Consider the following 22,724-nt stretch of genomic DNA (forward strand, 5'->3'; position numbering starts at 1 on the left):
CTCAGTTTTAATACACTTGCCACATATGGTGGCAGTAGTGTGTCACTGAATTGACTTGACAGCTGCAAATTTGTGATAGTTACCAACTATGGAAGAAAAAATGATAAAGTGAAACTGTAAATACTGTTCATGAAAGCTGTTTTTAAAATTCATTAGAAAATTTGATGGCGATACTTTCATTTACACTGTACTTATATCTTCTTCATTATACATTTAGAATAAGAATAAAATAAATAAATATATATATATATATATATATATATATATATATATATATATATATATATATATATATATTATTCTTATTACATGATATTTAGACATGATTTTACTATATTTATTTTACTCCGAATTTTATTCATGACATGTAAAGTTTTTCCAAATTTCTCAACAGGATAAACTGTATTTTTTTCTGTTTCTCTTCAGTAAATTGAAAAAAATGACTATGACTTGCACCTGCATCTGCTGCTGTTTGGACTTTTCGATGACAAATAAATATCTTTGCGATGATCACATGGTTTCATGTCATTTCACAAGGTTTTGGTAAGTGGTCATGTATCAGTAGATTAAATATAGTTATTGAACACAAATGAAATCAAAAGCAATGACTCAGTTCTATTCCTTGAATGGGCCTCGAACCCATTTGCTGTGGAAAAGTTGGGCCCTGAGATCATAGAGGTTAAGAACCCCTGGTGTAGATTGGATAGCTGTAAAAAATGGTCAATGTTAAGGCGGATTCCATCATCACGATGATGGGATTTGACTAGTTTGCATCAAGAGTGTCCAGATATCCAGCCCTTTGTCTGCTGTCGCCAGGGTAACTGAGGGCAGGTCACCGCGCGTCGGGCACCAAGGAAACTAAAGCGAACTATCCAGAGGTAACGTTTGCTTCTAGGGTTAACAGTGTGTGCGCATGTGCTCCTGTACACCAGTGTGTGAACATTGATCTCCTGGGAAAGAGTTTAAGACCTGAGTCAATCTGTCTGTGTGAGCGCAGGCTCTTTGCCTGGTTGACGGAATAAGCTCAACATAACACATGAAAAAGAGAAAAGTGCCAAAATTCTCGGCGAAATGCCTTTGAAAGCCCTGTAAAGGGATTTCATGGATGTCGGTGGACTTGTGAGAGATGTGCTTTGATGCGATCTGGTCCTGGTCGGGTCGTGTCTCAGGATATATGGCCGTGGTTGCACAACACGGAATGGTGGAACACTTAAGTTTTATGACCTGCTGCCATTTGGGGCTCTGGAATGGAGCTGTGTCGACCACATAACTAATTGGACCTGGCCAAAGGGGGGCGAGCGTTGGGGATTTGTGAATTGCGGTTTGTGGACTCTGTGTGGCTGAGCGAATGCGGCAGTGGGTGCGTGGCATGCTCGGTTTCCCTCCGTGTGTGCGAGTGTGTGTGTGTGTTCTGGACCCGGAGGGTTGCGTCAGGATTTGGTAAATTCCCCTTAAAGAGTGCACAGTGCCTTTCATGTCGAAGGTCTGGAAAGTTTGAGACGGGAGATAGAAACGGAGCCAAGTGGAGACACAAGTGGCCGCGGAGGAAATCGCAGTGACTCATTATATAACCAATGAAACATGACTCATGATAATGTCACAACAGAGAGAACTTGCTTTCATACAATCCAACTGGGACTCATTACAATAAGAGCACAACTGCCCGGAAGTTGCTCAGTATCAGCGCATGGATCTACTTTCATCGGGATAAATGAAATATGTTCAGTTTAAGAATCTGATTAACAAATGGAGAAATGAATTTGAAATAAAAAGGGTAACAATAGCTGATTCTATCTGAATAGATGAGTCAGCATTTTACCTAAAGCAATTCACAACTTGAACCTGGTCAAATTGTGAACACCAGCTTTTCTCCCACCATAACTTTCAACTGGTTTACTTCATGCGCCCCTGCTGGTGGGTCGCAGGTGTGTGCATTTAAAAAAAAGGGGGTGGGTGGGGATTGGAACTGTAGGCAAAACCAATCTGTGAAACAAAGTGTTTTGTGTAGGGGCCATTTTTGTCATATTTAATAGCAAATTACTCAGCAATTCTTTCACAATTCAGTTCACGTAAAGACGCTGTTTCCGCTTGCTAACACAGCAGACAACTCTCAAGGCATGGAAGACCACAATAGGGCTCCTTTAAATGTACATGTGAACTCAAATTGGGTTCGAACACAAACCCCAATGGAAGAATCTTGCCATCTAAGTGTCAGTGAGGTGTCACGGCAAGATCATCTGGCCCTCTCTACAAAAACAGACCTTGCCCTGCCCCTCATTCTTCACCCCATCGTAGCATCATGAAGATGAACGACTCTGCCTTGATATGAGAGTCCAGTGGCAGGGAGGGGAGGAGGGGGGCGTCTGAAGTGGAATGTGTGTGAACTGCACACTGCCTTCTATAAATCAGCGAGACACGTCCGAGGAGAGGGAGGAGGACAGCGGGAAGGCTGGAAAGGAGTGGGCTGCCACGAGGGAGAGATAGCAGCCAGGACAAAACGAATGATGGGGATGTTGTGCAGGTGCACTCCGGTTGAGCAGGTCACGGGGGCACTGGTGGGTCAGAGCAAACTTTACCGCTCAGCAAACACACATACAACTCTGTTAAAGGCAAATAATAAAAGAATAAAACACTTGAAACCCAAAAGCAGAGAGTGAAAAGGAGTCAGATTTATAAGCTGCTTTAGCTGAATATTAGGAGAAAAGAAAGAACCGGAAAGTGCTGTACAGAGTGCAGGGATGTGCGAACGAATAAAACCGACTGACATTTTACATAAATGTCAAAATATTAGGGGTAGGGATTTGATTAAAAAATAATAATCTAAAAAAATAATCTGTTACTTAGAGAATTTGTAATTAATTCATCTCAGTTAATCGCAGTTTAATGGTCTAAGAATATTTGCCACAAGAAGCCACGTGAATTTGGTATATTACTGAATCAAATGATGGACCCATACATACATTTAAACAACAAACTATTGTTTATTTTGCATCAGTTTGACAATAGCACAATAAATCACGATGGTGACTATAATCCAGTTTTTATATCACGTTATTTAAACTAAAGCTCTTTTCATGTCTTGAAAATATTTGAATGAGAATTTCAATGTTATAAGAATTTCAAATACATTCAGAGTAGTGGAAACCCTGGTCATTGTGTTGTGAAAAACCTCCCTGAACAAAAGCAAACAGATGCTTTTGCTTGCTTTTGTTCAGGGATTCCTCCATGTTTGTTGTTGTTGTTGTCATCATCCTAGCTGCCACGTGTCTTGTGCATCAGTGTGATCAGTGGACCAGGAACTGCTGCACTTACAAAGGTTCCCTGGAGAGCAAACTGTTAAATTAAATTACATTTTGTTGTAATTAATCGTAATAATCATAATTAACTTGTTGAAGTTCCACCATTACATAATATATAAACCTTTTTTATATAATTTTATATAGACTTCTTTGCTTTGTCATGCTATTTCTGTCACTTTTATACAGCTATTAACAAAGAGACAACAGTGTTTTGTTTCTTTTTTTAAATAACATTTTCAGCAGACTGGGGTCCATCAGAATTCAAGTGTGAGGTGTTTCGCGCAGCCCCACACTGCCAGCGCACCTGATAAAAGAGGACGAGGTGGGATGAGAGCAGTTGCTGCACCTTATCTCCTGTGTTGGAGCAGCAGCTGATAAGCTCTCTTCACACCTCACAGCTAATGAGACTCCCCACTGGCCAACAGCGAGATGTGAGAGCAGGATGGGGAGGAGGGGGCTAAAGACAACAACCCTCTTCTGAAGAGCTTTTACATGAGAGGATTCAGGACTGAGTAAGACGATGCTTGGTCGACAGGAGAATACGTGTCAGTGTAAAACATGTATTTTATTCAGGCACTATTTCGTACATGACCCTCTAATCTGAGCCAACAAGTGATGCAGAAACCTCCTCCGCTGATATAAAAATAGATGATTTCTCCAGAGTGATGGTCACAGTTGTCAAAGAGTGTTTCAGAAAAAAAAAAGATTAAAACGCACTTGTGGTGGAACTTGGGTGTCAGAGTTAGGAAGCCATCTGAAGAGATGTCGCGCCCTCTTCAGGTGGAAACGTGGAACTACAGCTACACCGTGCCCACTCGGTTGCAAAAGAGGTAGCAGGAATATCATAATTTAATTATATATCATGTTTCTTCTTTTTCTTCTTCGACTTTGGTGGATCGTCCACTTCATTTATATCCATCGAAACATCATGTTTTCTCTTTTTACTGGGCTTGTCGCTACGGTAACCACTGGAGTTGCTGGGGGAGTCGTCCTCCGGTTCTGCCTTCACCTCTTTTTCCTTCTTTTTTTTCTTCTTCTTCTTTTTTCCACTAAGATCATTGCCATTTGTTTCATCCGTTCCGTTCAGTTCTGGAACTGTGTTCTCGTCTTGAGAAGAGGCTATAACCACCTCGCTGTCCTCTTCTTTGAATTCCTTTTTCAGGGTATTATCAGTGGAGTCATGTGCCGTTACAGTTGTTTGTTCTGACTCTGGCTCGGATTCTGGTTCTGCTTGGTCCGCGTTGGACTGCGAACTCTCACCCAGAGCCATCAGCTCCTGAACCCTAGAAATATAAAAAACAACAGCAACAGATGTTATGGATTCATTGTACTCCATCTGCAAAGGCAGTTATTACAACTCCCATAAAACATGAATCATTTCTGGAGTTTCACAAAAAAAAATAAAACAATAACCAAGTAGAGCACAAATGAAAATCTCCACATTCATTTATAAATAAAAATTTAGGGATTTAAATCATACCATAGTGGTAAACAAATGAACCAGCAACATGCATTTAGTAATGGACCTGAAAGACGGTCAGAGAAAAGAGAATATTGCAATTTTTAGAGGTACCTGGATGACATTCAAGAGAAACGTGGCTGCAGGGAACAGTGTAGTGTGGTGGCTATTACAATACCACTACTACTACTACTACTACTACTACTACTAACAATAATAAGATATTATATATATTTACAATCCTGTGCCAACATTATATTCATCAAAAATTGACTTCTGGCTTCAATATCATTGCCATGTGCATGTATGTCCGTTTCGTCTCTTCCCTTAAAACAAACACTCTGTGCATCGGTCTCAGCACCCGAGATCACGCAAGATATCTCAGCAGAAATTGAGGGGAAAAGTTGCATCACAAAGCCTAATTCCAAAACCACACTGATCCCCACAACATAGACAAACCAGTTTGCCGAACTTGTTCAAAAGTGGCGACGACAAAAAAAAAAGATAGCACAACAAACGGACATGTTCTCCTGGATCAGACCCACCTGACCTACTTAGAACACATTATTTTTTATGGTTTGCAATTTCATTGGAATAGTAAAATTAGTGATAAGAAATAATAATGTATGGTTTTTGAAATGGTGTACTGTAGTTGCATTACTCATATATTGGCATTACATTCTAAATATTGTGGACAACCATGTTGTTTATTGGCATATAACATATGATCATATGATCCAGCTGAATTAAGTCATCGTGACTGACATCCTGGTTCAAGACCTTTCTCTCACAACTGGACTCAACTGAGGGTCAGCTAAAGCAGTGAAGTAGCAAACATGAAAGTAAATCATTTAAAAACAACCGATGAAGAAACTTGCCTGGTGCTGTGTAATTTCCCTCTGATGAGCAGAACTCCAGCAGTATCCGCATCAAGTGCAGTCACATCAAACTCCAACTCATCTCCGATCTTAGGTCCAAAATCCAACCACGTCTGCAGCGGCACCGGTCTGGGTTTCAGAATGCTGGCGTTGAAGCAGCTGTGCACCAGACACCCGACGTGACTTTCACCCAATTTATTGACTTTACCCTGAGGGAACATGAGCGGGAAGGAAATCAAACAGGGGAATTATTCAAATCAAAAACACAAAACAATCGGAAAAGTACTCAGAACACAGGGAAAATGTGTCAGTATAAATAAGGCAAAAGCAAGATAAATGATGATGAGGTAGAACTGTAAACAAACCCTGATTCATATATATGTTTTCATGGAAGCATTTCTGGAGTGAGACTCACCACAAGCTTCTGTCCTCTCTGAGGTCGGAACAGAATAAAGTTGGCCTCGATGTCCATGTGGATGTAGCCACTATCGTCGTGAATGTCTCCATGTGGCCCCACGATACGGACATCGTCATAAGCAAGTGGCACTCCGTTAAAGCTGGGGTGAAGGACATACAAGTGAGGTGGCAAACCACTCACAGATACCGATATTAACATGAAAATAAACTTTTTTTCTTACCTCTATTAAGGCATGGATTCATAATATGATAACTTTTGTTTAAGATAACAATGTAAACCTGGAGATACTAATGTACAGACACAAGTCAACGTCTCATACAGCGCTCTGCTGAAGCCAGTTTAATAAACGTCAACTTGAAACTAACTGCTTTTACTGACATAATAATAATACAGTACTGTACGACAGGGGGTTGACAGCGTCTTCTGGTGACGTCAGAGCAGCGAGAGCGAACGTCCTGCTTTGGAGTTACCTCTGAGAAAACTTGAGCAGCTCTGACCCCAGCTCTTCCTCTATCCCGGTCCTCTTCTTCTTCAGGTACATCGGCGGCAGCGCGACGTGTTTTCGGTGCGTGTGCATGACCAAACACGAGTACGGCGCTGACAGCAGTTTAGACGCGTCAGCGAAGGACGGGACGGCGCACGGCAACACGCCCGCGTGCATGACCGGATTCCCCTGTAGCCCCACCGGTGGGACTTGAGGGCAAGCAGCGGTGATTTCGCTGGACATCTTCACGCCCTACTTGTCGTCTTCAGCGTGCTCCAAGTTCGCCATGCTGCTTTAGAAGACCGGAACCACAACAAGGGACTTCCACGTCAAAACAACTATTGGTTACCCGTCATCACTGCCGCCCGCTGGCGAGGAGGGTGCATTACATTTGTAATGATATTGCGTTATTACGGGCTTTTCCTCATCAGTTATGTCTCACAAGACACACGATACTAGTGTTTTGTAATACAGGTGACATATTTAATTGTTTTTGTTTAACCATGCCAACATTCCCTTTTGATATAAATGTCGGTGGCTGCGATCAAATTTTATTTATGTTATATTTATATTGAGGTTACAGGTGATCATCATGAACTACAAAACTAACAAACCGTTATTTTATCAAGCGAGGTAGAAAATACCATGGCCAAAAATTGGCCATGGTATTTTCTACCTTACATTTTTATAAAATTTTATAAAAATGTAAAGAATTTTGTGTTACTGTGTAGTTGTGTATGTATTGATATAACAGTAATATCAATACATATATATATATATATATATATATATATATATATATATATATATATATATATATATATATATATATATATATATATATATATATATATATATATATATACATGATAATAATAAATAAGAAAAAGGATAATAATGGAAAGAAAAGTAGAGAAGCTGTGACTGTCTCTCACAGTCATCAATGAGGACACTTTAAAAAGCACTCATCAACCATGCCCTTTGATTGATAAAGTTCAGTGCAGGCTGACCTGCTCAGCAGGAACCTGCCATTGATTCTGTGTCCTGTTCTCATCTGCAATGGCAAATTAAGATCATGAGGGTGACCTGAGGTGTCAATTAGTGCAGTCGGTGCGCACACACTTATATATAGACATGCGAGGGAGCATGCTACACACACACACACACACACTGGCAGTAGGGCTCCAGAAGCGATTGCCTTTTTTTTCCTCAGTGATAAATAATGATGAGACTTCGTAGTCAGCAAGAGCTCTCAGCGGGCAGACACACACAGACACACACACACACACACACACACACAGAGACACTGCTATATTGAGCAGCTTCATGATTTAAGTACAATTGTTTATCTTGTAAATATTTGTGTCTCAGCAACATCATTTAAACCTGATGCGGCTGAGGTAACTGGTGAAGTTTACAGCAGGAATAAGAACAGACCTAAAGAACTGACAGTTACTTTGGGGTGTCATGTGACTTACTGAAGCCAGGTGTCTATTGATCATGTTGGCTGCACTCTGAAAAGACATTTACTTTATAGAACCAACTATGTGATGCACCAAACAGTCAAACAAGAGTAAAGTCTATTCAATTCACGATTCAATCACAATTTAAAAACCAATGTCAGCGCTGATATGGCACTTAAAAACACCCCAGGCAGCTGTTAAGTAAGACTTTATTTCTCTTTCATAAGAAGCATTTATAAAAATAAGTCAGATTTGTGTCCATATATAGAAGCATACAAGTTGTTATCATTCCAAATCAATCCATTATCAGATACAACAAACTATGGTCATTTTACATTGTCGCATTCCATAACAAGAGCGGGCGAATTAAAGGCAATGAGTCGGAGACAGTAGCAGCTCTCCAGAAGGAGTGAATCATTTGCATGATGGCTGCTGCTCCTCGCCGTCAGGCATCTGCTAATCCATTCTGCTGGGAAGCTGAAAGGTCAGATGTGATGTGGTCGCACCTGAACGGCCGCCCAGATGACAGCTCTGGGGGTTGGCGGGATCCGGAGGGTGTGACCCCAGATTTGCATAAGTAGTCGGAGAACAATGTCTTTTCCCTGTTATCTGCTTTAAGTAATAGATGCTATGACATGAGAGGACAACCGCATGCCGTGTCTGGTGAAGAAGCCGGAATCAAGTCTTCATGGTGAAGCAGCATTGTGGCCATTGTAGGTGATCTGAGGGATGCCGTTGCTGGAGTTATCCAAAATCTCCTGTTGAGTAGATGGACACAGATTTGACATTTCAGGATTAAAACTTTTTCATTATTTTTTTTTTTATTATATGGATTTGGTATATGACTGAATCAAATGATGGACCCATACATACATTTAAACAACAAAATATTGTTTATTTTGCATCAGTTTGACAATAGCACAATAAATCACGATGGTGGCTATATTCAAGTTTTTATATCACCTTATTCAAACTAAAGCTCTTTTAAGGTCTTGAAAATATTTGTATAAAAATTTCAATTGTATAAGAATTTCAAGTACATTCAGAGTAGTGGAAACTCCGGACATTGTGTAGCAAAAAACATGCAGATGCTTTTGTTTGCTTTTGTTCAGGGATTCCTCCATGTTTGTTGTTGTTGTTATCATCCTAGCTGCCACGTGTCCTGTGCATCACTGTGATCAGTGGACCAGGAACTCCTGCACTTACAAAGGTTCCCTATTGTCTGGAGAGCAAACTGTTAAATATATATATATATATATATATATATATATATATATATATATATATATATATATATATATATATATATATATATATATATATATATATATATATATATATATATTGTATAATACATACAATTGTTGTTTTTTGTAAGTAGCTCATAAGTAGCTAATATTTTCTGATTTTTTATTAACATGAATTTCTCCGTAGCATTGTTTGTTTTTCACTTTGTATGCAGACAAATTGGAAATAAAATGGATGGTTTATGTATAAATTTGCCCATTTTAATCGGAATTTGAGGGGTTTATTTGGCTAATTTGGAGAAATACATGGGCTAAAATGCATATATATAAGATGTGATAGTCAGGGTACCTCAGAACAGTCTTCAGTTGCAAGCTAGAAAAGTCAGATTGTTCTATACGCTAGTGTTTCAGAGGTGACGTCTGCATGTCCTTTGCATTTTACCTTGTCAGTCATCTCATGAGAATGATGAAGCGAGTGCTCTCTCTCAAGGAACATCCGTTGTTGTTCGGAGCTCGCAAGGCGACAGGTGAGCCACGTGGATAAGGTACATGAGGAGATACCTGCACAGCATGAAATAATGCAGCAAGTCTCAGCCACAGTTTGGTTTTTGGAAACACAAGTGCAAGGTCTCTTCATGCTGTGGATTATAAAGTACGTTTATACCTAGACAGGCCAGCGTCATGGCAGCCAGGTGGATGGAGTGCATGGAGTCCGGGCGTTTGCTGAGCGCACGCACAAACTGGAAGTTGAGGATCCCACCGATGAGACCACAGATGCAACATGCTGAAAACAGGATCATCTGAGAGGAGAGGAAAGAGAGCTTCAGCCGATAACAGCTCCACACATCAGCTGCGGCCAGACAGTTCATATACTATCACGACTTTTCTTTATTATTTTGCTCTTTTGGCTGACAGCTGCTGAGTCATCTACGTGGGTCGAAGTAAATTTCATTGCCTATTAGAAAATTGGATCTCACTCAGAGGAAAGTGTCTCATGCAGAAATGTTGTGTGGCTGGTTTATGTGCTTGCATCACGCCGCTGGTGGGTTCGGGTCCCCACTGAACACCGGCTCCGCTTAGGAAGTCAAAATAGGTGAGGTAAGATGAGGCGAGGTATTTCAGATGGAAACCAAGAGATTTGTTACACATTAAAAGCATCTTTAGTGACTGCATCTTTAGTTTCTTGAACCATGGATACCTTTAATACTGCAATTGAATCTTAAAAATCCCAATAAGTTGAAGGCCCCCAAACATTTATTAAACCTGAATGTTATTGTGTGTAGCTGTGCAGATTCCTTCTCAGTGCCCCCAATAAGGATTCCTCCGACCGCACGGAAAACAGCATCTCCAGTTTCCAGTCATTACCCGGCAAAGTGAGCAGAGCGACTGGCAGGAGTCCGCAGCCAAAGCGACCTAATGCAATCTTCACCCCACAGGCAGACAGTGACGGAGGGCACGGGGCAGAGATGAGCAGAGAAAGGATGAGGTGATTGAAGCGGAGAAACCATCGGAAGGGTGAAATTGAGGAGCCGGAGAGATAGATGAGAGTGATGGGAGGAAGGAGAGTGAGGAGAAGACAAAAGTTGGCGGGTGATAGGACGAGACAGAGGTGGATGTCTCCGTTACAGCAGCTCGTGCTGACATTGATCCATCATTAGTTCCCTCCCTGCAGCAAAGAGTTGGACAGAAACATGAAGACTCGCCGACAGCCAGAGACTGCAAACTGATCCCCGAGTGAAAGGAGAGTGACAGAGAGAGGTGACTGCTTGTCTTTTCCACTTTTCCCCGGAGTCACACGTTCACACACGCTGCGCGGTGTTTACCTCAGCGAACATCCGAATGAGATGAATTAAGTTTGGCATTAGGCCGGTGGATGTTATGAGTCAGACCCACAGGTTCTATCACAACGACTCAACGTCGGATGAAACAATGTACGTTACAGCAGCAAATGTCAGGATTTCCAGACATTATTTTAAAAAATCTAAATCCGCCTATTCATGCATGTGACACTACAAGTCCCATTATGCACGGCGACAGCTGACATCAAATTTGCATTCTGGATTTAACACTTAGTTAAAAAAAACTTAATCAATACCATTGGTCATGGTGGTGTTTTCACATAACTTTTGGCATAAAGAAATGCATCTTATCGCAACAAATGTGAATGATGGATACATCATATATCACATTTGCAAGTCGAGTGTCATCGTTGGTAAGTGTGGTCTGCAAGTTAAACAAGCCAAGAAAACGTTGAAAGAAAGGTCACTTTGAAGTGAGAATGATCACTAGGCACTCGCGTTGGTCGACTCGCCTTGTCTGCTCTTGAATACCACTGTGGTGACAAGCACCCCAATGCTGCTCCCACCTCTATGTATCTTCATAGGGTTCCCATTAAAATAGAGCATCTCACAGCACACGCTCCTTGTTCCCTTGCATAACATTTTCCATGAAACATCCCAGGCTGAACTTGTAGTGGTCTTGTAGTGGACCAGTGGTCAGTGATCAACTTTGCAAATTCAAATGTCATAAATGTGGCTGAGTCAAAGACGCTTGTCATGTCGCATTTTATTTTGTATTTGTAACCACGCTACATGAATCAGGACAATATGTAGTTATGTAAGGTGAGATATAATGTTGTTACATTGTTGTGTAAGTTATGACGAACCATGACTCAGTCTCTCAGGACTGCATCGCTCTGCATAGGTGGTGCACACAGTAAAGATGCTGAGATGCATAGATAGATAGATGGCTAGATAGATGGCTAGATAGATAGATAGATAGATAGATAGATAGATAGATAGATAGATAGATAGATAGATAGATAGATAGATAGATAGATAGATAGATAGATAGATAGATGGCTAGATAGATGGCTAGATAGATAGATAGATAAATAGGTAGGTGGGTGGATAGATAGATAGATAGATAGATAGATAGATAGATAGATAGATAGATAGATGATAGATAGATAGATAGATAGATAGATAGATAGATAGATAGATAGATAGATAGATAGATAGATAGATAGATAGATAGATAGATAGATAGATAGATAGATAGATAGATGATAGATAGATAGATAGATAGACAGACAGGCAGACAGACAGACAGACAGACAGACAGATAGATAGATAGATAGATGGGTGGATGGATGGATGGATAGATAGATAGACAGACAGACAGAAAGACATAGATAGATAGATAGATAGATGGATGGATGGTGACAGCCTCGGACAACACCCTCACAGCCCTTCCTGAATTCACGCCACGAATCAAAGCTGAGACATCTGATGCCCGAGTTACTGACCTGAAGTGAGAGGAAGCGCCATCCTGGACTCACTTGGCACAGGTGCTGACCATACAGTAAACTTTCTTAGATTACAGTAAGCTCCTGAGCACATTAATGGCCCTGTTTCAATGGCTCTGGTGCTGAACTTAGTGCGTGATCATTACCAGTAATGCAGATGTCCCATGACACACACCTAGACTTTTCTCTTGGTCTCCCAAAAATCATCTGATGACAGTGAGAGATTTGAGATTAAAATGAACTAAAACACAGGATGACAAAGCAATTCCCAGCTATTTACAGAGACTCATGGCCGAGTAAGTATTTAAAGAACACAGTAAATGTAGTAGCAAAGCTAGCAAATAGAGAAAAAGCGTGACGCAGATCACATGCAAATAAGCTGTAACGTGGCTAATGTTGTACATAATGTTTATTACCAACTTAAATGCGTTTGCTACATAATGATCCAAAGCCTCCTCAAGGAAAATAGACACAAGACACTCGGCTATCATTTAGCATTTAAATGAACATCTGGTTTGATTGTGGCGCCAGACACTGCTGAGTCAGCATCGGATAAATCTCCCTCCGCATATTCTCAGCGGGCAAAGTGTCTAAATCTTGTGTCAGAGCGGACGTTAACTGCCCCCTCTGCTCTGAGTCGCTGGGAAGTTTTCACGGAACGCCGCTCCCTGCTATGAACTTTGGGCTCCACACTTTCACGCAGTGCTCAAACAATGACAACATCATCCGTTTTATTTTGGTAATTACTCTTAGCGCCCGAGGGGCCAGACAAAAGTTCTGCACTGTAGATTTAATGGATGTTGGAGGGAAGAATAGAAACAAATTTACATAAATAAATAAGCACTTACAATAAGACCCGTCCTCTTTCGAGCACACAGCACCCCGCACATCCCGCAGACCAGGAACTGAGGAGAAGCACAAGTTTGAGGTATTAAAATCCATTCATCCTGAGTCACATGTATATTGTATACGTTTGTATGTTATGTTCTTAACACACACACACATATTGAAAGAAAGAGGAAGGAAAGATAATGTCCATGTCTCTGTATATTAATTCATGACATTCCACTCATTCTATTAAAAGGGAAACAGCGGTGAAGCCTATCCCAGCTACTCAGGGTGAGAGGTAGGGGACACACTGGACAGTTTACAAGTCCATCCCGGGATAATAGAAATAAACATCTGTTTAGTCACACATCTATGTACAATTATGAATCACTGATATATATGTTTTTATATGATTTTGGAATGACGCATAATGAATAAAACAAACCAAAAATAATAATAATTTAAATTAAAAATAAATAAAAGACAAAATAAAATAAGTGGATGTTTACATTTGACTACAGGTAAACATTATTGCTACCTCAATCTATTGAGAAAACAGCTAACACAAAAATAATAATCACATATAAATGACCCAAAAAAGCGCCAAGAAAATTACGTCAATGTACAGCATTTATAAAGGGATCAGGTTAAACATACTTATTCATAGTCAAAATAAAAAGAAAATACAAATAAAAACGTTTCCTTATCATTTTTTTTTTCACGAGAACGAGTCTTGGAAGGAGTGGAATAGTCAAAGTATCTTTCAAAATAAAAGCACCGATGACTCATTTAACTCTTGGTGAAACTTTTGAGAAAAGCTTATCATATTCCCATAAAGCTCAGAGGACGGAATGAGCAGAAGCGATTTGGGACCTACACACAGACCGCTCCACACCGGGGACGCGTCGCCTTGCTGCGGCTTGTGCTCGCCCCGCACCCAGCTGATGCCCACCGCCCCCAGGACGATGCTGGCCACACCCAAGCCCACCTCCACCACCGACAGCAGGAGCAGGCTCCACAGGATCTTGCGGCTGGAGCACATCCTTCCCCGGGCATCGCTCCCGCTCCAGCAGGAGGCTCTACCGGACCATGGTGGCGAGAAGAGCCGAGGGCGAGACCAAGTTAGTCCGAGTGCGGGAGAAGTGATGGAGAGCACCGGAGCGGGTAGGAGGTTTGAGACCGTTGTACTCCGAGTTCATCCGTCATCACAAGTGTTCGTGTGCGCTGCGGAGCGACGCACGCAACTTTCACACTGCTGGGTAAACAGAGGAGGCGCGGGCACGCGCTTCTGCGCGCACTCACCGCCGTCACCAGAGCTGATGCTGCTCAGGGCGCGCGACCCTCCTTTCTCAGTGCGTGACGGATGACAGCGTCCGTCGCAAGAAATGACTCAAAATTTCATCATGTGTAACTGTAAAAATTCAAGATGTGATTTAAAGAGATTCATTCATTGCAGAGAATAATCCCGAATTAATCCAAATAGCACAGAATAATTGTTAAGTAGAAGAAAGGAAGTTGTTTTGAACACTTTATGTCGCATTAAGTTCGCGCAAATGTCTAGTGATTCAACTTCATTTTGAGCATTCTGCAGTCAAATATGAAAAGTAATTAATGTCGATGTATTAATTATAAAACAAAATTATTATTATTCACTTATTCATGTATAAACAAGTGGAAACCCCAATGATTTTTTTCCATTTTACCGAAAAAAATGTTGCCAGTCTAATTTAAAGTTGACCCTACATTAAAAGAAAAATACTTCTTGAGTGGTATTTTGGTTGCAAAAAAAATGTGTTGCTGTAATGTGGAAAAATGTGAGAAGACCAAAAACAAACCAGTGGATACAAATGTTGCTCTCTTGTTTACCATGAGAAAGAATTACATATACACTAAGAGGGGAAAAATTCCTTTGAAAAAAATTGTGATCCTTTCATATGTTATGTGAAAGACTCAGACTTGGAAGTGTACATATGCATGGTTTGATGTTTTTTGGTACACCTTGTTACTTGGTAAAGACTGGGGTGCAATGGGGCAAGCAATGGGGTGGGTGTTCAATAGTTTTATATTTTATGTTATTTTGTGTCATTGGTGTTTATTTGTATTCATTTTTTGTTGTTCTTTGTTTTGTTTAACAGCGATCAGTCAATTTTACCGTCTTCTTTTACCGATACATTTCTTCTGCAGTCTTTCAATGCAGGACTTTTCCTTTGTTTTCATCGCCATTTTATGTGTTTCACATTCATTCCAACATTTATTAAATTATATACTATAAGAAAATCACACCTTTCACCAGTTAAAATATTTGTGAACGCTTCTTGTCCCTCAAAATAAAATAAAATAAAAAATACAACACTTTTAACATTAAAAAAGAAAATCTTCAAATGCAGACATTTGAGCTATGAAAATAAATTATGTATCAAATTGAAATAAATCAATCAATGGGAAAACGTCGACCAACAACATCTAGGGTAGTAATGCCGACTTGGCAGTACCGGAATCTGGAGTTGCAGCAGGGCACAATCAGGGAATTGTTCGATGCCAGGACAAGATACTGAGGAAGACACCTGACACCTGGAATTGAGCGGGCAGGAAGGAAATGGAGCTCACATTGGAAAATAACATTTTTGATATAGAAAAGTGAGAGAACAGGTGACTCCTATCTCCCTGAAGCATCCTGACCTCTGCCAGCATTTGCAAGGTTACAAGACTTCATGTGCTACGAGATCCTGCAACATCCTGGCTGTATACTCACAGAGCATCACCTCACACTTTCTCGGTGGATTTTAAGTGTTCTAAACAATCAATCAACAATTGACTCTCAACTGTGAAAGAACAAAAATGGGCTTTAACAGGATCCACAATCATCGGCCGATGTTGGAGTAAGCAACGATTCCTGAGGAAGTTTGTTGTTACAGCAGGATGCTACAGGAGGATATACACATCCTCACAGACTTAAACTGAGGCTTTAAAAAGGGCTGCGAGTTCTGCACCTCAGCTTAGGTGTACTTCACAAGTGGACATTCATAGTACAGTAAATTGAAGTAAATAAATGTATATGTGATGCTATGTCCTCCTAAATCAGCCACTCTTTTGGTTGGGTTTTTTTTTTTTGCACAGTGTTCAGTGGTTTGTGCTGCAGCCACTGTTCTCTCTGTTCCTGCAAGGGTTTCCTCTGGGAGCTCTGTTTTCCTCCCATAATCCAAAACTGACCTGGGACCTGAGCAATGGCTGTATTTCACTTCTCACAGTTGGATGTTGTGAGTCTTGGTGTCTCAGAATATCATAATACAAGCACAAGTTTCAACTCAGTTGCAGCGGAGCACTTCTGGTGTGCTGCTGTCGTCTGCAGTGAGATAAAAATAAAAGTGCTTAGTGTCAAGAACTGACTCCCCTGTAATGATCTCAGTGACAATAACGGCTCCTCACATCTGTGGAGCCGTCACACTCCAAGTGCTGATTTGGGAGTCGCTTCCAAAGGGTTTATGCCAATTACGGTCAGAATTCCCATTTCTGTCTGCCGTGTTCTTGGAGTGTCGTCTTCTTTCTTCCAAAGATTTTTGATGACAGTTTAAAAAAAATCCTAGTCAACATTTGTATGACGTAAAGAAAGACAATGCTTTGATATTTCAAATTTAGAGTCGTGAGCTGAAAATATAACCTCCTTTTGCATAACAAAAAGGATAAAAGTGGCTGAAGAATCTAGTGGAAATATCAGCTACACTTTGCCTTCATATTGGAGGATGACAGAATGGATCAAACAGGACGTAGATCCAGGGGCAGGCTACTGTTTTTATCCTGCTCTTGCAGTGAGGGTTTAACTGCTATCGCTCTTGACCGAACATGTTCCTACAACCCTATTCCTAAAGACAAGTTTTACTCCCTATGTCCAATTGTGCCTCCTATCCACAACAATGTATGTACTTGTTACCCAAAAGAGGAAAAAAATATTCTCAGCATTCCAGACTAAGACTTTTTTTCAAAATAAGACAATGAAAAAGGGAAATATTGAAATGCTGGCAGCCTTTCTCTGCTTCCACACAGCCCAGGGCAGCAGGAGCTGTAGAACTTCCATAATGCTAAGTGGATAAAGAGGAGTGTGAGCTAGAGAAGCCTGGAACGATGACCCCCTCCCCATCCCATCCCACCCCAGAGGCCTATTACGTGCTCCTCAGTCACCATCTACATGGAGAGGCGGTGAATCACCAGCAGATATGCGGCAGCAGCTCAGTAATGAGGGCAGTGTGAAATGACAGAGATATTGAGGGCCAACTGTGTGCGCGCTGCTCCTGTGCTGAGGGGCCGTCAAGCCCAAATACACAGGGAACTGACGCTGCAGAGGAATGGAGAACTTGAAAACACATTAAGTGATCGGACAAAATGATGTACTGCACTGTATTATTCCATTGTTATAGTTTCCCTGTCATATTTGTTGTTGACTTTTTGGTTTCTCATTTTTTCATTCATTACCATTGGGAAAGATGAAGAAGTGATGAAGAGATGGGCCCAAATGAAAATATTGCTATACGTACATATACATATGACAACCCAACATAACACTTAAAATTTGAATAAAATATTGTTGGTTTTTTAAATTAAAATTAAGAAAATTTAAAATGCATGCAGATATTATACACGCTTTTTCCTTTTAATATGTACAATTCATTTTAAGATGTTCAATATCATACATGAAATGAATGGTAAAATGAGAAGATTTTGTTTTAAAGGCTCAAGTGCTCAACTAAGGGTTTCACCAACACCAAAAAATAAATGTGCAAACTCTACACAATTACAAATGAAAATGGCACCAAAATTATATTTAAAAACTGAAACCATAAAAATGCAGAATGATAAACCACAATGTATAAAAGGCAAGAATACAATGCAATGAAAAATTCAAGAAAAATTAAATACAAATTTTCTTTTCAAAAAGGAACAACTTACAACAAACCAACTACATGTTAAACATGATTCTATTCTTTATTTGCAGGTCATGAAAAGACACAAAAGGACTAATAACTTTTAATTTTTAAGTCCTAAAACCCAGTGTCTGAGTTAAAATATTATAACTAGTGGTAAAGTAGTTGCACACTGACTAGTAGCCAGGCCGTGCTTTTCCTGGGTCTTGGGCTTCATAACTTGTCTATTAATGAGCCATTTAGCAGAGGCCAGTGAGATCCTTATGACTGGGAATGAAAAAGACATGAGTTCAAGTTTTTTATTTCACTCGTGAATATTTTGCCATTGGACCTTAGAATAATGACTAGTGATGCGCAGTAGTCTGACCCTCCAGTTTCTCAGCTCACACAGTCATTCACTTCTGTTTCTGGTTTGCAAACGTCTCCAGTCCTCAGCCTCTTGAGCAGTATTGAACTGTCCAGCTGCCACAGAAGACTTCAGAGTGGTTTGAGAAAACATCTGGCTGACTCTTGTTTTTTTATCTTTAAAGAGTGTCGCTGTCAGCATCGGGGGGAAGAGGAGAAAGCAATGGAATGGAGGGAAGAGTTAAGCGAAAGAACACGACCAATGAATAGATTTCTTTTTTTTTAGTGTTCTCTCTGAGGAGGAGAACCAAATCAATCCCCAAGCTCTCAGCGTGTCCACGCTGCTTCTATCTCCAGCACCACTTACCTCCCTCTTCTTCTCTCAGCGCCACCTCGGAGCTGTCACCTGCTCCTGACAGGATGCCAAACACGTAAGGGATGGGAAGAGCCTGCATTGGTCCGGACAGGTGAAAGGTCATACGTCTAATTGATGTCTCAGCGCTGAGAAGGATAACAACCTCCTCTATTTGCTGAAGTGTGAAGAGAAACATTAGCTTGAGAATAAAGTGTCTCATTAGTGAGAGTGAAGGGAGTGAGGGACGCAGAGGTCTCCCGCGAGGGGCGAGACGCAAACATGTGATCACAAAAGGTAAAAAAAAAAAAAAAAAAATCTTGAAAAAAATCAACTTTTAATCAGAGATCATACAGTATGTATCATGTGATCATGTGTTTAAAATAATAATAATAATATGCTGTTTAATGTCACATGATATCATGACCCTCATAAGGGTCAGAGTCAATGGTGTCAATTCTGTGTATTGTTCAAAACAAAAGGCTTCTTATATATGTTGTTCTTCTTATACATTTTTTTAACTTTTTTTTTTATCCTATTTAAACTACACAATATCTAATAATGAGTCCATATTGAAAATGAATGCCAATCCTAAATATTTTCATTCATTTAATTGCCATTTGGGAAACACACACACACACACACACACACACACACACACACACACACACACACACACACACACACACACACACACACATACACACACACACACACATACATATATATATATATATATATATATATATATATATATATATCAGATTGATATGAGTAAGATGAGCTCAGTCTTCAGAATTACATTCATTCAAACATTTCCTGTTAGTGGCTTTTTTTTCATTAAAAAAAAAATCATTTTCTTCTATATATTTGTTGATCCATAATGAATGAACTTGTTAAAGTGTCTTTTTTATGTCAAGTTTTTTGGGGTGTTGCCTGTCCAGCATGATTTTCCCTTCCCTGCTTGTGGCAGTTGCAACGCTGCTGATGGTTTGCCAGGAGACTAGTGAGAGTCCTTGAAGGTAGGACCTGAACTCCACACACACACAGTCAACTCCCACACGTGGAAATCTTCCAGAAATTTTGCCAAACTGCTGATTAGTAGGTTTCTGGACTTACCTGCTGCCTAAGGGTTTTTAACAGAGCAGATGGACGAGGGGGAAACAAATACTTGTAGTAGTGGCGATTTATCACTATCTAGAGTACGTTTTTCCCTTTTTTAAATACAAAAAGTACACGCAAAAATGAATATTTGAAAGGAGAAGTTCACCTACAAGGGTTGAAGTTTTTTCCCCCAAAATTATAACACAGAGAACAAAACTAATAAATAAATGAAACACAGCCAAAGTTTTGTGTAATCCACATTAGAAACCACATCTATTGATGACTATTGGCCTGGTTGAAGAGCTAACAATACACAAAGGCAAACGCATATTTATGGTCATCGTTGAGAAAATCAATTTGGTGCATTTCACCGCAGCATCCCACTATGAGGTCATTACTCAAACCAAAATGAGCTTGTTAGCCAGACGTGTGCTCAAACACGGACCCTAATGGTGCGGCCGCTCTCAGGTTGATCTCCTCGCTCCTGCCTTCAATGTCTCAGGGCTTTCCAGGAAACTTGTTTGTACATTCATGGGGCTGATATTTGGCCGCATAAAAACAAGTACAAATAATATATAACTTTCAATAAAAAAGGGCAAATATGTTCAACGAAGCTAGATCAATATAGCTATAGATGGAGGGAGCAGCAGATAGAGCACCATGTGCTGTGTGGGCACCGAGTAAACAAGACTCTTATTAACTATTAAACACCTCTGCAGGAGGGACCGCACACGCACACGCACGGCTACACACACACATGTGCAAGTGTGCCAGTGCAGAGTCAGAGGCCTCAGTTTCCTTCAGTGGCTGTGAAATTGGATCGGCACATCCAAACATCCTGTTGGGAGGTGTTGCTTTACACTTCTTAGACGAATGAAGAGATAAGTGCGAAAAGTAAAAGAGTAAGAAAACAGTTTCATAGAGACTGTGTCAATGACGTTTGTCCACTAGGGGGCACTGCCAGACTGCAGCAACGCTGATGGACGCGGAAACATAAACAACATAGTGGCGAAATACAACGCTATTACGTTTATGATCAATTATTAATTGGATGAAGGGACGATTAAACAGGATAAAAAGGCGTGGGTAATGAAGGAAGGCAGATTGGAAGTGGGAAAGGAGGGAGAAAACGGAGAGGACCGTCAACAAAGAATAAAGTAATAAGTCATTTAAGTTTTCTTGTTTTTAAATTAGTGTTTATTTCTCTAGTTATTGCCAAAGAAATTGTGTATTTATGTCGATTTAGAAGTACACATACATATTTCTACATCGATTAATTTTTCTTTAACCCCACTTTTTTTAACCTAATAATGACACTCTGGTATTAAAATATAAGTAAGCGAAATTGCAACCAAGACAGAAAGAAGGGAAAATTTAAAAAAGTAAATGAAGGCAAACGCAACCATTTATGGTTGAAGTAAGCAAGTGTGGAAGAAGTGAAACGTAAGCAGTCAGTTGTGGACGTGAAGCTGTGAGTAAGGGAGGAAAAGAGAAAGCAGGAACAAGTGAACAACACGAGGAGAAGTGTAATGAAGTGGCAGGCATGCATTATTTTTAGTAGCACAGAAGGAAGTGAGGCTAAAAAAAAGCAGAGAAAGAGAAGGAAGGACGGAAGAAAAAGGGTCTTGTATTTGAGCAGGGACGTATTTTAGAAAGGAAGAAGGATGCAGGGGAGAGAGAGAACAAACAGGAAAGCAAGCAAACAAGAGAACATGTTGAGAGATGGCCGGTCAAGTAACAGAACAGAGAGCAAAAGGTTTTAATAAAGGACCAGGGGTTGGGTGCAGATGGTTCAAATCCTGATCATGAACAGATCCTGGACAGATACAAGCATGCTTAAAAGGTAAAAAATCATGGGAGCAGAATGGATGGAGAATGATGATCGAGAGATCTGTGGGTGAAGATAAATAGTGGATCTTCGGCATAGAAAAGTCGGTTGTGTTCACAGATAGAGAGGACAGCAGCGTGTGCTGGAGTGAGATGAGAGAGTGAGTGAAGATGAAAACGTGTGTGTCTTCTGGTTGACTGCCTGTTTACATTCTCTGCTTCTCCTGGCTGATCCCAGATCAACACAGGCGGACAATGGATGACACAGTGAGTTGTTGACAGAGCAAGGAAAACCCCTTCTCTCTAATGGAAGACGCTCCAAAGTCCAGTCATGTTTAGAAAAGAAGGAGGGTTCTTGACCGGCTGACATGAAGCGACTCCTCCGACATCAAAGACTCCGAGAGCTGCAAATACTTGCAGGCAATAATTTAAATGGAATCTTTCTCATCGCCAGCGGCTGGACGGAGGGATGAGAGACGCGGCGGAGGAAGCGGCGTCTTGCTTTGCTGACAAGAGTGACGCACGGGGGAGTGGGAGAAAGACAAACTCGCCGTCTCACTTGGACAAATTTAATCACACTCACGCAGAGTTGCACACTGGCTGATGTGATGCAACTCTGAGGCTGCAGTTTCCACAGGAGGAAAGCAAGTGATATCAAACTCCCATTGTTCACAGAATACCCCTGCTATGACTGTGCAGCATTGCTGGGCCACTTCCCACCAAAACCACGCAATAAAAACGTCTGTGACCGACTGATCACTGCTTTACGTTCTCTTTATGACTGTTCTACTACACAA

The 22,724-nt window shown here is 40.6% G+C and overlaps 2 protein-coding genes across 5 annotated transcripts; both read right to left on the reverse strand.

Moving 5' to 3' along the window:
* Window positions 1–2,996: 2,996 nt before the first annotated feature.
* Window positions 2,997–6,840, reverse strand: polr1f (RNA polymerase I subunit F). The gene is made up of 4 exons (XM_053862905.1): window positions 6,525–6,840; window positions 6,052–6,193; window positions 5,637–5,845; window positions 2,997–4,582 (listed from the first exon to the last, which is right to left on the reverse strand). The coding sequence occupies exons 1-4, from the start codon at window positions 6,779–6,781 to the stop codon at window positions 4,153–4,155; spliced, it is 1,038 nt and encodes a 345-aa protein (XP_053718880.1). The 5' UTR covers window positions 6,782–6,840; the 3' UTR covers window positions 2,997–4,152.
* Window positions 6,841–8,304: 1,464 nt separating this feature from the next.
* On the reverse strand, window positions 8,305–14,425 carry LOC128757835 (transmembrane protein 196). Of its 4 annotated transcripts, none has more exons than XM_053863412.1 (5): window positions 14,279–14,425; window positions 13,404–13,460; window positions 9,913–10,048; window positions 9,691–9,809; window positions 8,305–8,759 (listed from the first exon to the last, which is right to left on the reverse strand). In XM_053863412.1, the coding sequence occupies exons 1-5, from the start codon at window positions 14,423–14,425 to the stop codon at window positions 8,688–8,690; spliced, it is 531 nt and encodes a 176-aa protein (XP_053719387.1). In that variant the 3' UTR covers window positions 8,305–8,687. The 4 variants fall into 4 exon arrangements, with proteins under 4 accessions (XP_053719387.1, XP_053719385.1, XP_053719386.1 ...); XM_053863410.1 differs by having other exon boundaries at window positions 14,261–14,425; XM_053863411.1 differs by having other exon boundaries at window positions 8,305–8,756; window positions 9,673–9,809; window positions 14,261–14,425.
* Window positions 14,426–22,724: the final 8,299 nt, after the last annotated feature.

Source organism: Synchiropus splendidus, chromosome 4 (genome assembly GCF_027744825.2).
Source record: "Synchiropus splendidus isolate RoL2022-P1 chromosome 4, RoL_Sspl_1.0, whole genome shotgun sequence".
NCBI classification, from domain to species: Eukaryota; Metazoa; Chordata; class Actinopteri; order Syngnathiformes; family Callionymidae; genus Synchiropus; species Synchiropus splendidus.